The sequence below is a fragment of the Symsagittifera roscoffensis genome, unplaced genomic scaffold (assembly GCF_963678635.1).
Source record: "Symsagittifera roscoffensis unplaced genomic scaffold, txSymRosc1.1 SCAFFOLD_491, whole genome shotgun sequence".
Taxonomy (NCBI): domain Eukaryota; kingdom Metazoa; phylum Xenacoelomorpha; order Acoela; family Convolutidae; genus Symsagittifera; species Symsagittifera roscoffensis.
This window is the reverse complement of record NW_026971591.1, coordinates 851-18,705: the sequence shown is the minus strand read 5'-3', so window position 1 is coordinate 18,705 and position 17,855 is coordinate 851. Positions and strand designations below refer to the sequence as shown.

The 17,855-nt window shown below is 34.1% G+C and overlaps 1 protein-coding gene across 1 annotated transcript; it reads left to right on the top strand.

Moving 5' to 3' along the window:
• Nucleotides 1-4,992: 4,992 nt before the first annotated feature.
• Nucleotides 4,993-9,820, top strand: LOC134856527 (titin homolog; the record flags this gene model as incomplete). Its single annotated transcript, XM_063872796.1, is given in 3 exon segments — nt 4,993-5,555; nt 8,245-9,078; nt 9,268-9,820. Coding segments are annotated over 3 exon segments (1,478 nt in total), but the record flags the coding sequence as incomplete, so codon positions are not given.
• Nucleotides 9,821-17,855: the final 8,035 nt, after the last annotated feature.

Below are 17,855 nucleotides of genomic sequence, written 5' to 3'. Positions count from 1 at the left end.
TTACTTAACATATTCAATTGAATTCGGAATTTACTGTTGCAACGAGGAAATTTCACATTATTTAAGAATCAAGTAAGCTTTTTTCATCTCCAAAGAGTCTTCATTTCATATCTCTAGCAAATTAGCCTGAAGCGCTTTTTACTTCAAGAAAAAACTTAAAACTCAAACAACAAACTCGCTAAAATTTCTAGTATCCAAGTAGTGGGATCATTAAGTACAATCGTATGATTGATTTTGTCAAAGCATCTATTATAAAGCATATATGACAAAATAAAGAACGAAAATAACACAATCCATAGAAACTGATTGAACAAAATTGGAAAAAAAATTTCTGATGAGTATCTAAAAATGTAGCTGGCTCGTAAGCTTTCGGGGAATAATTAATATGATCCATATGATTAATTGAAGATTGATAAAAATTCCTTCTAGCAGAGAGAACACATCAATGCTGCGACTGCACTTCAGTTCTCTGATAGAATTATTCATAGTTTTTTCAAATAGAGTAGAGTGGAAACATCAAAACATTTACCTTTTACATGCATGCATGTTTGAATGTAGGTACCAAGCGGGTTGTAATCAGTGTGAAGTAGTCAAATTTTCAGTTTTGTTACCCAATGACATCGCCAAAAATGATCACGGGTTATTTTTGTATTTGAATTTAACGACCTCGAAAGTGTAACTGTAGCAAAATGATTTTAAAAAGGATCACAGTGGTTGATTCAACCAACAGAATTGTTTTCAACACAGCATAATTTCTACAAATAATCCTTGTCAGCTCAAATCTAACCTCAGTTATCATGACAAAAAATCAGAGAAAAAAATCAATTTATTGTTCTAATTTAAATTTAGTTTTTATATATGGTTGGGGGGAAAATGGTAAAAAGCCGAAAAATTCAAGCAACTAGGGCATAAAACTGGATGAGAGAACAAATTTGCGATATTTTCAGCAACGCCCTCCTCCACCTCCACCAACACAACTACAACAACCCCTCCCCCTCACACACACAAACCTCAAGTTTCATAGTTCTCTTGAATACTGTTATGGATAGACGCGAGAAGTTACGATGTAAGATATGAAGAACAAATCAGTTCTCAATTTTTGCAAGTTCACCATGCAAAGTTTCTTTAATTACAACGGCATTTAAAAAAATCAAAATTAAAATCGATTTTGAGGGAGTTTTTCGTTTTCGGCCTTGCTTAATCAACATTAACACCAACTGAGATTTTTACTTTATTGATAATGGATTGGCTCTTTTCAACTTTCCCTCCTGCATTTCAAAATTTTCATTTTCTTAGTGGTCTTATTGTAGCTATAGCTGAATGCGTTATTTTACGATGCAAGCAAAAAAACAATGTATTCACGATAGTTAAGTTGTTCACCAAGCAAACTTTCATTACTTCATGACGTTGCTGCCCCAAAAACTAAAAAAAAGCTTTTAAATAACTTTGGGACCATATGTAGGCCTTCTCGCGGTGGTCCTGTATATGATCAGCACATCTGTTGGTCTAGCTAACTGCACTTTAAAAACACATACAGACTGGGTTATTTTGCAATTTGCATATAAAATAGGCTTCTGCCAGCAAAAGTTTTCACCAAAAATTATTTCTAATTTTAGCTTCATGGTAAGTTTCTTTCATTTAGTTATAGTTTTTTCTTATTCTTAACTCCACCTGATTCATTTCAGCTTGATTTTGATGGTTTCTAGCTTTCAGTTGCCCTAAAATGATTGCTTATTTTTTATATTGAGACCATGTGTAGGCCTTCTCGTGGCGGTCCTGTATGTGATCAGCGAATATGTTGATCTAGCTAACTTATACTGATTAAAAATACATATATACTGGATTATTTTGCTGTCTGCATATGTATAACGGTTATGCAAGCAAAAAAATTTGTCAACAATTCCATTACTTGAACTTTACGCGAACTATGTTGCGACTTTGCGCGACCCAAATTAGCTATACTGTGATTTTGTGCGACTCGAGTTTCTTGCGGGATGATGGTATTTTGGTCGCAAAAATTTCATTTCGGCGACCCATTTCGGTCGCAACATGAGTCGCGGACTTTGGCTGTGGAACGTCAAAACAGTTTTTCAAAGTTGTGGTAAAGTGAAAAATAGCTTGAGTTGAAGTTAACTTGAATTAGAAGCTCTTTTCCACTTTCCACCATCTTTCCAAATTTCAAACTTTAGTTGTTATACTTGTTATATGTGTGATTTTACAATTTAAAGTATGAATAAAAAATCTATTCACAATTGTTAGTTTTTTGGCTATGTCAAGTTTTGTTGCATTCTGACAATGCTAATAGAGCTCTTTTGCCTTTCCTCCCACCTCTGATAAGCATCAATTTCATGGTGTAGCGACTGGTTTTACAAGGTTGAGTATGAAAGCCAAATATGTTTGTTATGGCCTAGTTAGTCCATATGCCAAATTTTATAACAATTCGACAATGTGAACAAAAAAGCTAGACTGCCAACTTTGCTGGCGGGGGAAAAAAGAAAAAGAGCCCGAAATAGATATGGAGTTCATACACAAAACACAACTTTGTTAGATCAATGGATTTACCTCGAAACGGCTCTTTTCCAGTTTCCGACTCCCATCGTGAAAAAGCAAAACAAAGCTGATCAAAAATTGTTTACACGACATTTTGCATGTTTGGCTCTTTTTCCTCCCCCCCCCCACCTCGCACGAGCTTCAATATATTGGTGTAACGAGTGGTTTTACGAGGTTGAGTATGAAAACCAAATATGTTTGTCGTGGCCTTATTAGTCAGTATGTAAATTTTCATACACAATCGGACAATGTGGACAACAAATTTACATGTAAAAAATTGCAGGTGGGGGGAAAAGGAAAAAGAGCCGCACGTTTTTAATTTTGTGTAAATTTGTTCACCTGGTCATGCTGACAGGTTTTAATGCTTTTTTCAATATGAGAAGTAATTTTACATAGACTTACCGGCTCTTTTTCCTTTTCCCCCCAACTCACACGAGCTTCAATATATATGTGTAACGAGTGGTTTTACGAGGTTGAGCATGGAAACCAAATATGTTTGTCGTGGCCTTATTAGTCCGTATGTAAATTTTCATTACAATCAGACGATGTGGTCAAAAATTTAAATGTAAAAATTTGCAGGTGGGGGGGGGAAGGAAAAAGAGCCGACTTTCCTTTAATGAGTTTCAGAAAAAATCAAAGGGGGGAACTGGAAAAGAGCCCTCGAAACCCGTTTTTGGGATGTTTTCTACTCCTATCCCCCACTTTAACTTTCAAATTTTCTCGTAATGCTATTAAACTTCGCATGGTGAACAAACTAAAATTGTGAACATTATTGTCTTTCATTCATTACATTGTAATATCACACGTTTGGCCATAATAATACTTAAAAAGAACTCACAAAAACAGAAGTTTTGAAAAGCCTGGGGGGAGTGAGTGGAAAACAAGCCCGTTTACCCCAGTGCTGGGAGCGGGTCGATAAAACGGACAAACTATGCTTTACGTGCAATATCTTTTCTGTCGGTCATGACAAGATGACGGTAGAAGAACTTAGGGCTCTTTTTCCTTTTCCCCCCCACCTGACGCCAGTTTCAACTTATTAGTGTAACGAGTGGTTTTACGAGGTTGAATATGAAGACCAAATATGTTTATCGTGGCCTTATTAGTCTGTATGTAAATTTTCATAACAATCGGACAATGTGGTCAACAAATTTACATGTAAAAAATTGCAGGTGGGGGGGAAAAGGAAAAAGAGCCGAACTTAGCACACACTGTGGAGAAGGAGAGTCTCCTCATGTACCAGACTTTCCTACAAAATAACTGCCCGCACCCAGTTTCAAGAGATAACAATCGATTATAGTATGATTTTAGTAGCTGTCTTAGTGAAAATTCAAAAAAATCTATTATAATCAATTATTAATCGATTATAATCTCTTGAAATCCGTATTAAATTATTCTACATTTCAGTAAAAATTATAATCAATTATAGATGTAGTCTCGCGTGGGGGGGGGGGGGGGGGGGGAGATAGCTCAATAGGTACTTGAGACATGTTTATAACCACTTGAAACTAGTTTGAATGACATGTTATGATAAACCATATTTTCCAACGACTGTGGAAAGCCAAAATTTACAATATCAAAGCTCAAAAGTTTCATTCAAATAGAAAAAAGAATCAATAAATCAGGCATAAAAAGCGACTTTTTTCTTTCTTAAAATGACAAAAAGCTTTTGCGTACAATATTAAGGTGCTGCGGAGAACCGTTTTTGCTATTCAGATACAAGGCTAGAGCACCAACCCTGGTATATCGCTTTCCTCGATGAGGCTATGGTCGCCTATACAAAAATTTGCCAAAAAAAAATTTCATAAATTTCGAGTTTTTTTTTCTCAAAATTTTTCTCGATACTCATATAAAAAAACTTGGCTCTTTTTCCTTCCCCCCCCCCACCTCACATGAGCATCAATTTTATGGTCTAACGAGTGATTTTATAAGGTTATTTATGAAGACCAAATATGTTTGTCATGGCCTAATTTATTTGCATGTCAATTTCATGAAAATCGGACAATGCGAACAGAAATTTTAATTATAAAAAATTGTAGGTGGGGGGGGGGAAGGAAAAAGAGTCAAAAACTTCAGTCGGTCAAATGATTGCGTGCTATAAACAAAACATCCATCTACTTCCGTTTGCTGCCGTTTTGAAGAGTTTATTTGTTTTTGCTGGGGGGGGGGGGATAGCTCATTGGTCATTACGGGGGGGGGGGGGGGAATAAGAGATTGCTCAATTGATCTCAAATGGAATATCCTTCAACAGGACTGATTGCTCCTCAGCGGTTCGCAGGAACCACATTTAATTATTAATTTCGTACTTTGCTGCTTTTTTAAACGTCTCGTGATTATGCACTTGGTCGGTCCAGTTAAATTCAAAACAAGTAGCACGTGCAATTTTATTCAATCAATACACCACACCTCGCCGTGAAAAAACAACATGTGTGATGAAAAAAGTCTTGATGCTTGTGGTGAAAGTGTGGATGTTGAATGATGTTTTATAGTACCAATGCTTGGCTTCAGCTTATTGTACTCTTACATTAGCTGAATTTGTTGCAGATTTTTTGTGCCTTTATCCACTTTTCATTATATGCTTAAACTGTTCATCACCTGTAGGACAAGCTGCTGACTGTGCATTATTTGTTGGTATCATGATTATCTGAAAAACAGTTGATAAAAACTAACGATTCTCTTGGTTTGGAGAACTATTGGCTTGACGGGAAATTATTTATTCGAGCGCATCAAGAACTATAAAGTCCAAATCATTTTGGTCTTTTTCAGGAGCATTAAAAAGGTGAAACATTCCAGAAACGGCATAGTTATTTATTGAAAGACTGCAATTAGTACAGCGCCATTTCAAATATACCTTTTTCCCTATTTTCGAGTTGGCCTTTTGATTGACAGATTGATTGACAAATTGTGATTGAATGACATGAGTGGGCGGAGTGTGTCTTCTGTTGCGAGTAGACACCAGTTGGAGGACCTTCTCGAGGAGAGCGGGGAGGGGGAGGACTATTTGAGTGGTAAGTCACTTGTTATAAGCAATTATGGCCTCTTTTCCCGCTTCCTACCCTCTCGTGAATTTACCAAACAAAGCTGTTCAAAAATTTTTCTCACGCCATTTGGCATGTAAGAAATGTTCTAAAAACGTGTTCTAAAAACTTACTGTTCACGGTGACACGTTTTGATACTGTTAATTTCATAAAAAGTCTATTTAAAAAGATTTTCATACACTGAATTTCAGAAAAAAAACGAATGGTAAAAAAGAATGGTAAAAAGGGTGCTGCGACAAAAGCCGGAACCTATGCCCAACTTAAAATTGTTTGGCCATTACTTGACTAAACTGTTTAATTTTTTTTGTAATTTTTTTGCCTTGTGAAATTGACTCCGTAGCTGGTTTCAAATATAAATTTTTTTAGAATTCCTAGTAGGTATACTGTAGAAGAAAAATGTAACGCAACTAAATAACAAAAAAAATTTGAGGCAATTGAGGCAATTGTTCATTTGAGGCAATTGAGGCTTCTTTTTTATATATTTTTTAAAACGGCGCACAAAAAATCACCCTAGACTAACAAACTACCAAGATACAAATGAAAGTTTGGCTCTGTTCCAGTCCCTCGCCCCCTTTTGATTTTTTCTGAAATTCATTAAAGGAAAGTCTATTTTAAATTACTTTTCATGTTAAAAACTGCATTGAAACGTGTCAGCGCAGGTGAACAAATTTTTACAACATTTATAACATTCAAAATTGCGCGTGAACAATTTTTGAGCATCTTTATTTAACTATATTACGAGGGGGGAGGGAAACTGGAAAAGAGCCGAAAGTTATGCGTACTCACCGATAGAATCTGTTTCGAAAGTTCCGTTTTCTTTTAGGGGGGAGGATGTTAACTTGATCCCAAAAGCCTTCTCACAAAAAGTAAAAATCACATTTTGTCAAAAAAGACAACACGCAAAAGCAGACAAATTGTAAAAAATTCTTAAAAGAAAATTATTATTGTTAATACCAATTGTGAAAAAAGGCGATAAAAATTGAAGCCTTGGAGGGTCAAAATTTCTTCAATATAAAAAAAATTACAGCAAAAGCAGATTTAGGGGCGGTAGACGGCCTCCCTCCCCCCTCAAAAATTCGACCCCCGTATAGACCTTTCTTATATCCTGAATGATTTTTGATGCTGTGGGTTGAGCGTAACCTATGCCCAACTTAAAATTTTCTTGCCATTACTTGACTAAACTCTTTAATTTTTTAAATAAATTTTTTGCCTTGTGAAATTGACTCCGTAGCTGGTTTCAAATCCACGTTTTTTTAAGAATTCTTAGTAGGTATACTGTAGAAGAAAAATGTAACGCAACTAATTAACGAAAAAAATTGAGGCCATTGAGGCAATTGTTCATCACAAATAGAAGAGTTTACTAGTTTTGATTTGGAGCTGTAAGCTTCTTTTTTATATATTTTTTAAAACGGCGCACAAAAAATCACCCTAGACTAACAAACTACCAAGATACAAATAAAAGTTTGGCTCTTTTCCAGTCCCTCCCCCCTTTGATTTTTTTCTGAAATTCATTAAAGGGAAGTCTATTTTAAATTACTTTTCATGTTACAAACTGCATTGAAACGTGTCAGCGCAGGTGAACAAATTTTTACAACATTTATGAAAATTTGCGCGTGAACAATTTTTGAGCAGTTTTATTTTTTATTTAACTGTTTTACGAGGGGGGGGGGGGGGAGGGAAACTGGAAAAAAACCGAAAGTTATGCGTACTCACCGATAGAATCTGTTTCGAAAGTTCCACTTTTCTTTAATCCTAATCAGGTATTCTATGGCTTAATTTTTTTGCAAACTACATGTGATCAAACAGTTTCAGTTATGGTCAAACAAATTTGTTGTTTTCACACACATATTGAATAGATTTCATGTTTAAGGATTTCTGTAGGGAAGTTCGAAAAACCTTACAAACTGTTTGGCTGCGTTACTTCCTTCCCCACCCATAAACCCCCACGTACTTTTTTCTCGAAAAAACAGATCAATGCTTGAACTGTTCATTCTCGGTTATTGTATTGTACGCAGCTTTTAATGCCAGTTTTTAGTCGCAGTCAGGAATCAGAGCCAACGCAATGAACAATTTATCTTGTTATTGTTTTTCGTAATTGTTTTTCGTAATATTTCGTAATTGTTTTTCCTTTTTGTAATTAACTTTCAGTCCTATTTTTTCTTCTTTTTGCATTTTTGCAAATTTTGCAATAATTGCAAGAAACGTCCTCAGACACTCAGGGAATCTCTTTTTTGGCAATTGAAATTTCTACTAACTCGAAAATGATTAGCTCCGCCTAATTTTACTTTTGAGAACATATTTAAAAAAGAGTTGAACATGGCATGATGAACAATTGAGTACATGTTGTAGAAGTTTTTTTTATGTTAAATAAACCATATAACTGTAAACCATAAACTTGCCCGGGGTTTGTTTGCATTTTGAAAAACTCACTGATAGAAAAAAATTGTGAAGATTGTAGATAAAATGACATACATTAAGGCGAAAAAAATTAACGCAACTTTTTCATTTTAGATTTTGTAAAAATTTGAAAAAGTGAATAAATACAGTGAAACACTAAGGAGTTGATGCTGAAGTGACAAACTTTTGGTAAATTTGATTTCCGTCAAATGATAGCGTAAAGTTGCTAAACTAGTGTTTTATTTTTATCAATTTCTTCTAGGCGAAGAAAAAGGATTTGGGAAAACCCTCAAATTTGGCAAAGATACTTCTTTCCTTTCTAAAGCCCTCTTGCGAGAAGGAGACAAGTCCGATTCCTTTGACAAATGGGATCAACAAGATCCCAAAAAAGGAATGACCAAATCCCATTTTCCCGACCCAGGTCATTCGGCTTCACGAGCACGTCGACGTACTGAACTCGAAGAAAATCGAGACTCAAAAAGTTCACTTATCAAAAAAGATGACACCTTTTCGACTTTCACCTCGAAATCCAAAGCTTCCGAAAGTCCTCCAAGGACTAAGAGTTCCTTGGTGTCTTTGGATGATGCCGACTTTCTTAAAGATGCCAAAAGTCCGAGGTCCCCTCTTCTAAGATCGAACGAAAGTAGCCCCAGATCCTCGAAATCACCACAAGGTCGCCTATCCCCCCTTAGTCCTGACTCGAGCATGGCAATCGACTTTCGCAAGAAATCCGACATATCTTCGAAAAAACCAGGTTCCACCACTAAAAGTGTTTCACCTCTAACTTCACCTAAAACACAACCGAGAAAAAATAAATTGCCGCTTAGTTTTGATAAATCGAAAACGGAAGAACTTTCACAGAAATCCGATCATAAGTCTGCTAAGTTTGGAGATTCTGGAGATTCCTTCGGCGACGTTCAGAAATCGAGAGAAGGCAAAACGCCAAGAGATTCGAATGAAGGGTTCTCTTGGGTGTCAACCCTTACCGAATCCAAAGCAAAGATTACTTCAAAAATCGAGGAAGAATCACGACCACGCAAAAAATCCACAGATAAATTCTTGGATGATTTATTTGGAGCTAAGGGCAAAGAAGAAGGTAAAAAATTTAAACCAATTTTTTTTGTGAGAATTACTACCAAATTGAAAAGCATTTTGAATTTTGGAAGATAGGTTTATTTTCTCTTTGACAATTTCAATTTTAACACAGTTTAGATCAGATCACGTAAAAATTACGCCGAATTTCTACGCTTTAAAATCTACGTTGAATTTAATTCGTTAATTTTAGACGACAAACAATCTCTTTCGCTTTTCGGTGACACAAAAGAAAAACTCAAGTCGTCCCCGTCCTTATTTGACGATGACGATGAGGTCTCGACAAGACAGGGAAGGAAGGGTGGATCACGTGACTCAGAGAAAACTGAAAGTCTGTTTGACAAGAAACACAAAAGTGAGTCGCCCGAAAAGACAGAAAAATCTGGCAGAGTGTATCGCGGAGAGAGTAAATCCCCGGTTCCAGCTAAAAGAGGCGAGGGTAAGAAGTTGGAAGGGGAAAGGAGTCATTCGGATTTGAGGCCAAAGATCAAATCGAGAGAGGAGCGATTGCGAGAAAAAGAAGAGAATCTGAAAGCTTCTCAGCAGAAATCGGTGTTAGACGTCTTAGATTTCTCCTCTGTGAGTTTGAGACCAAATTACTTCAAGCTAGGAGAGGCGGGTCCAGTGGAAGGAGAGGGAGAAGAAGATGAAGCCGGCGTGAAAAAATTGACGAAGAAAAAGAATGAAGATGCAGTGGAGGAAAAGGGAAACCTGAGTGGCACTTCATCACCAAGTCACAGAGCCAGGTCACAGAGCCTTATGGCTATACAAATTTGGCCCATCTGAATATTCCCCTCACCCCCCCCCCCCCTTATCGACTCGACTCGACTAACTGAACTTTCTCCAACCCAACTAAATAAAAGGCGAACTTTTAAACTATCAACATTTTGATGAAATTTTTTTTAGATCCATCGAAAAACATTGTTGATGTGAGCTCCAAATTCAAACGATATTTCACCTGTGATCTATTTTTATAAAATTATGGGGGTTCAAAAATAGCTAATTTGGCCAACTTGGGACAATTAACACGCATCATATTTCGCACTATTAACGGAGATACAGCGCTGATTTAAATTAACCGGATAAAACGAATGAAATTGAAAATTTAAAATACGTTTATCTCAAATTGATTAGACTCTAGGTAAAAAATGATGGAGACAAAAATTAATTAAAATTTCAGCAGAAAAATTATGGTGTACTTTGTTTTGCGAATTTCGGACCCGAAAATTTACCCCAAAAAGAATGTTTTACATTTTTTAGTCAATCAAAAGTCACGCCAGAGCTACTTGGTCAATGACTGACATAGTTATATCAAAGTGAGCCTCTTAGGCAGCCCAACAAACTTTAAACAGGCATCTTTTCCAAAAAAACTCGCATAACGTTTGAAAACTGTTTTTAAATTAAATATTGATGTTTTATATAGTAAAAACAACCGTTTTTGTCTATAAAACAAACATAAATTAGTTTATACAATTATATGTTTAACTGAGTCTTTTTAAGTGAGCCTTTTTAACTGAGCCTGTCTTATATCATGAAATACTGTACATCAACAAACTTTGTAGCCAGTGCTTACTATGTACGTGCTTCTAGCTGTGTATGTGTTTGCGTTTTTTGGTAGTGTTTGTATATTTGTGTGCTATGTCTGTGTCTTTGTTTAATTTTGTAAAATAAGAATGTTTTTTCTGTGTTTTTTAATGTATTTATTCTTTTATGCTTAACAAATCAACTTGAAGCAAATAGCTGTTTGTTGAAAAATAGCTAAAAATATAACTAAGTTTTTTCAGTACCTGAGATGTCTAGAAGTCTGTAAAAAATTGCACAAGAAGTTATGCATTTGAAAGCAAATTTTTTCAAAATGCGCGTGAACATATACTTGTATTTCAGTTTTTCAATCTTTTTGTGTAAGTTTGTACGTTTACAAGTTTTCAACCTTTTTAGAAAATTTTACAAATTTTCAAACAGTTTTAAAACCTTTTGTCATGCAATTTTGTATGTTTAGAAGCCTAACAAAGTTAAAAGTATAACTGTAACTCAAGTCAATTTAAACTTTTCTCATGTATTTATGCAGTATTGATGTTTTTTACGCTTCAAAATCTCAGACTGGGATCAACTAACGCTGATAAAATTAACTATGAAAGTTTCGTTGTCGAGAAAAACACACTTAATCATGAACTATACTTTCTTTTGTGAAATCAAATTTTATAAGGCGACCATTTTTTCAGACATGAAACAAAATGAAACATATCAAGTTTTTAGCGCGAAAAGCCAGAAAAATTTTGCTCTGAACTGTTTTTATTAGTTTTGAAAAAACTACAAAAGGCAAACAGCTAAATAATAAGTTTTGAAATCAAATCAATTGCCACGATGAAACAGCGCAGAAAACAAAAGAGACTTAGAAGTGTTTCATATAGACACCAAGTATAGCAGAGATTGTTCTAGTCTGGTCAATTTTTTTTATTGAGTGCAGTTGACGTTTCTACTCAACTGGTTTCGGGTGTCTGCCGACTGCACCAGGGGCTTACTGCTGGACTGGGATCTGCAACGGCAGTAACAGGAGGTGAAATTGGTGACCCCATTCCCCAGGACGAATCTAGCCTCTCTATTTCCTGCAGAGATCCAAGTTGATTCTCAGATAGAGGAACGCAGTCACAAAACATCTTAAACAGCAACTGTCTCAAGAAGAAGGGTAAATCCAGCCCTTCGATTAGCTTAAGTTTGGCTGTTTTCACCGAATCGGTAAAACAATTTCGCTTAAAAAGAAAAAAAATTTTGCGATAAGTTATCAAACCAAAATATTAAATGATTTAGGAACTTAATAAGAACTTTTAAATGATCTAGAGTAATCCAATTACCATTACCCGGTTTAAAACCTTGACTTCTGTTGACTGGAAAAACTCGGAGAATCAGTCAAAATCTTCAGTAGCGTTTTAAAAAATTTTTTTAAAAGGAGAAATAATACTTGAGTGAAACGGGTGAAGATAAAATTGAAATGAATCAAATGCGTGTTTGCAGGGACATTGTTTCTGTGTTAAACACCAACAATTAAATAAATACAAAATAGACTTTAAACGGTTTCTTCACTACAGTTCAAGACCATAATTTGTCTAACAGTTAATCATATCAACTATTGTACGAGGTTGATTAAGAACAATTTTTAGCAAGTTTTGAAACAAAATAACTTTTGTTCACATGTATTTTCGCATTCAACCGCTAATCCTTTATATAATCATTACTTCAACTGAATTTTCTGATTGGACAGAGATAACAGTTACATACATTCAAAAGATTTCCAAAATAAAATCTTTTTCAATTATATCTGTTGTAAAGTAGCGGGCTTAGTTATTTGCTGAGAAAGATATGGAATTTAGCGATGTTGTGTATTAGAGATTGATAAAACAATGAATCGATTAGATTTAAATATATGTTTATATATACTTACTTATTATTTTCGCCTGTTTGAAAATGCACTAGTTTTTGTTTTCATATGAGTATATACCATCAGATGTACAACAATAGCTGGAAAAGTTACAACTCAGTTCATGAGAATCTAGAATAATTTACTAGGTAGATTATCTGTAGTTTACTCGATCCGGATACTTCAACTTTTTAACTTATGTGTTTATGTAAAATTTGCATATAAGATCTATACACATTTTTAGTATATTTTTATTAAGCTATTCATGTTATCGAAACAATGTGTATGGGTATGTTGTTACTAAAAAATTTCGAAAAAAATAACGATTTATATTTTTAGTTCAAAATTACAATTGAAAGTCTATTTCTTGCTTCTTATTGTTCTTAATTACTCTGTATTGTTTTTTCAGAGGCTAATTATGAACAAATAATCAATCAATTATTGTTCACCTACATTTGATTGTGTTTAGGTAGGCGGTGTAAGTATTTGTCTTTTGTTTTTGCAACCATGACATATGTGTATGTTTGTATGTAGGTGATTATGTACAAGTGTATGTAGCTGCTATTCATGCTCATTATTCCTTGTAGGCTAACCAAATTGAGTTCAAACATGTAAATTTATCTTATAAAACAAAATAACTCAAGTCAATTTTTTTTTATTTCTTGATTTCTGGATTTTTTAAACCAAAAACTAAAAATGTAACAAATACCACGTACAAACGAATATCTTCAGGTAAGTAGAAGCAATGAAAGTCTCATAAAACTCTGTACGAATCATATCCTTTATGTGTTAAATTTACCCAGCTCGTACGTGCAATTCTAACTAGATAGAGAACTGAAAACCAATTTCATTCTACACTTAGTTTCAGATTTCAAAAATTTTTTACCACTTTCCATGTGAAGTGTATGTAAACGTGTGGTTGTTTCTATATTTCAAATGCTGATACACAAAAACTTATCAATGTATCCAATTTTTGGCTTTGAGTTTTGGATTTGTACATCTATACATTTAACTATGTCTGTAAAAGTTAAAAGATGTCAGAGTAAACTTAATTCAAGCGTTACTTTTGATACAAAAATATAGATGAGTTCACCTAGCCGTCTTGTTTAAGTACTCTTTTTACGTACCGAATCGCCTTTATTCAGAAATAATCGTAATAAATACTAAGTTTTTTAAGTACCAAATTGTAAGTACCAAATTAAGTACTGGAGTAAGTTAAGATTTTAATTAATTTAGGATTGTTCATGTGTTTTGTAAGTATGCATGTAGTTTTGTTTATAATGTTATAATTTTGAATTCCATTGTGGTTTTTACAAACTAATCTCAGACTTGTAACTACGAATAGAAATTCACCTAAGTTAAACTGTTTTCATACGGATTGATGCTCAGTTTTGATACGGATTTGTTTTCAGTTTTGATACGGATTTGTCTAGAAAAGTGAAGAAATCGTGCGCTGACTTAATGTAACTACTTCAAACGTACCAGTGAAATATTAATTTATTGTGTCTGTCTTTTCATATTCACCATCTATTTCAAAGTTTTGACCCGTTTGATCAATTGCCTGGAGTTAAAAACTAACAGTTTCGTTGAAATTTTATCTCTTAAAGGAAGAATGAAAGTATAGTTGCTCTTCTTTGCGGAAACATCGATGAAGCTGGTTTCCGAAGTCTTGCGGTACTCTTAGATTCTGATGATCTTTGAGGAATCAGATGGTTGCAGGTTTCATCAAAAGAGCTTACCTAACCTTGCTGATCTGCATCTAATTGCAATCAGCCTTCTTGATATTTTATATCCCTTTTTGTTGGTTTGCATCACGCCTGTAAAAAGGGATAATAAACTTCACGAAGGCTGATTGCATATAAATTCATATCAACAGGGTTACCCGTGGACTTTTGATGAAACCTGCAAACATCTGATTTCTCAAAGATCATCAAACCCTAAGATTACCGCAAAAACTCAGAAACCAGCCTTACAGACAAGTCTGCTAGGAAGAGCATCTGTACAAGTTTTATCCTTCGTTTATTAGATTAAATTTCAACAAAACTGTTGTTATTAACCGCATTCAAACCAATGCGTTGCAAGGATATCAACAGAGAGCAGGTTTTTTCTACCGGCGTTCTTTTCTCCAGAATAATGAACAATTGGGTCGAGACTTTGAAAGAGATAATGAGTATGAAAAGACAGACACAACTATTTATTTTTTCTCTGGTGCGTGTGTAGTAATTACTTAGATCTGCTTGTAGATCTGCTGAAATATTCTCCGTTCTTCTAGACAAATCAGTTACAAAACTAAAACCAATTTAAATTAGGTGAATTTCTATTTTTAGTTACAAGTGCGAGTTCAGTTTGCTTATATCACAAATGATTCAGTAATTACAACATTATAAACAAAACTACATGCAAACTTACAAAATACATGAACAAAACTAAATTAATAAAAATCTAAGCTTTGTCAAGTACTAAATTTGGTAATTACGATTTGGTCCTTAAACACAATTTGCTTCTTATTACGATTAATTTCCTAGTAATTACGAGTCGGTTTTTAATAAAAATACCTAAACGAGACGGCTAGGTGAACTCATCTATATTTTTCTAGACAAAGTAAAGCTTGAAATAAGTTTATTTGGAGATCTTTTCACTTTTACAAACCTAGTCAAATACATAGATGTATAAATCCAAAAATCAAAGCCAAAAATTGGAATTATTGATGAAATTGTATGTAACAGCATTTCAAATTTGGAAACAACCCCACATTTTTACACACTACATATGGAATTTCGTAACGTTTTATAAAATCTGAAGCTAAGTTCAGAAGGAGTTTGACTTTCAGTTATATATCTAGTTACAACTGCACGTACGAGCTTGGTAAGTTTAACACATAAAGGATATTATTTGGACAAAATTTTACGAGAGGTTCAAAGTTTCTACATACGTGAAGATACTCGTTTATATTTCATCTTTAGGGAAAATATTCCAGAAATTAAGAAAAAAATAAAATTGAGTTGAGTTTTTTGTTTTATAAGATATGTGTGCATGTGTGAAATCAAATTGATTAGCATTTAAAAGATTAAAGAGTATGAATAGCTACATACAATTGTACATAATCACCTAAATACAAACATACTTATATGTCATGCTTGCAAAAATAAAAGAAAAAAAATACATCGCCTACCTAAACACAACCGTTGTAGATGAACACTAACTGATTGATTATTGAACACAATTGGCACCTGAAGAAACAATGCAGAATAATTCAAAACATTAAGGAGCAAATAATAAATTTTCAACTTCCATTTGGAATTAAAAACACAAATCTTGAAATGTTTTTTTAAACAAAATATACCCATACACACATTTTTTTTATAGCATAAAAAGTTTAATACAAATAAATTATAAAACTTGTATAGATCTACCGATTAGGTTTTTTCAGATTCTCTTGACGAGTCTGGAACCACAGCTAGCATAAGTTATAACTACTTTTCTAGCTATTGTTGTTGACGGTATATACGCATATGAAAACAAAAACCATTACATTTTTACACAGGCGAAAATAATAATTAAGTACATATGAAAAAAATATTTAAATATAATCGAGTCATTCTTTATTCAGTCTCTGATACACAGCGTCGCTAAATTCCAAATCTTTCTCAGCAAATAACTAAAGCCCGCTACTTTACATCAGTTTTCTTTGAAAAAAATTTCATTTTGGAAATCTTTTGAATGTGTGTAACTGTTATCTCTATCCAATCAGAAATTTCATTTGAAGTAATGATTATATAGTGGATTAGCGGCTGAATGCGAAAGATACATGTGAACAAAAGTTATACTGTTTCAAAACTTGCTAAAAAATGTTCTTAATCAAACTCGTGCAATAGTTGATATGATCGAAGTATGGTCCTGGACTGTAGTGAACAATGCGTTTACAGGCTATTTTATTTATAATTGTTGGTGTTTGACACAGAAACAACGTCCCTGCAAACACGCATTTGATTCGTTTCTTTTTTTATCTTTATCCGTTTCACTCAAGTATCATCTCTCCGGTTTTAAAAAACTTTAAAACGCTACCGAAGATTTTGACTGATTCCCCGAGTTTTTCCAGTCAACAGAAGTCAAAATTTGAAACCAAGTAATGATAATTGGATTGCTCTAGATCATTTAAAAGTTCTTATCAAGTTCCTAAATCATTTGTTATTTTGGTTTGATAACTTATCGCAAAATTTTTTTTTTCTTATTAAGCGAAATTGTTTTACCGATTCGGTGAAAACAGCCAAACTTAAGCTAATCAAAGGGGCTGGATTTACCCTTCTTCTTGGGACAGTTGCTGTTTAAGATGATTTGTGACTGCGTTCCTCTATCTGAGAATCAACTTGGATCTCTCCAGGAAATAGAGAGGCTAGATTCGTCCTGGGGAATGGGGTCACCAACTTCAACTCCTGTTACTGCCGTTGCAGATCCCAGTCCAGCAGTAAACCCCTGGTGCAGACGGCAGACACCCGAAACAAGTTGAGTAGAAACGTCAACTGCACTCAATAAAAAAAATGACCAGACTAGAACAATCTCTGCTATACTTGGTGTCTATCTAAAACACTTTTAAGTCTCTTTTGTGTTCTGTGCTGCTTCATCGTTACACTTGATTTGATTTCAAAACTTGTTATTTAACTGTTCGCCTTTTGTAGTTTTTTTTTCCAAACTAATTAAAACAATTCAGAACAAGATTTTTCTGCCTTTCCGCGCTGAAAACTCCTAATAACTTTCGTTCTGTGTTTCGTTTTGTTTCGTGTCTGAAAAATGGTCGCTTTATAAAAATTGATTTCACAAAAAAAAGTATAGTTCATGATTAAGTTTTTCTCCCTCGACAACAAAATTTTCACAGTTAGTGTTATCAGCATTAGTTGATCCCAGTCTGAGATTTTTTAAGCGAGAAAAACATCGATGCAGCATAAATACTGGGAAAAATTAAGATTGACTTGAGTTACAGTTATAATTTTAGCTATTGTTACACTTCGAAACTATTCAGAATTGCATGAAAAAAATTGGTAATTTTTTTGAAAACTTGTAAAATTTTGGAAAAGCTGATAGCTTGTAATCTTACAAACTTTCACAAAAAGATTTAAAAACTGAAATACAAGTAAATGTCCATGCACAAACACGAAAACATGCGCCTTCAAATACAAAACTTCTGGTGCTATTCTTTACAGACCTCTAGACCATTCATGTGCGAAAAAAATTTAATGTTCAAGTATCAGCTAACTTTCAACAACCAGTTATACGTTTCAAGTTGACTTGTTAAGCACAAAAGAATAAAGGTATTGAAAAAAAAACACACAAACAACAATCTTATTTTATAAAACTAAACGAATACACAG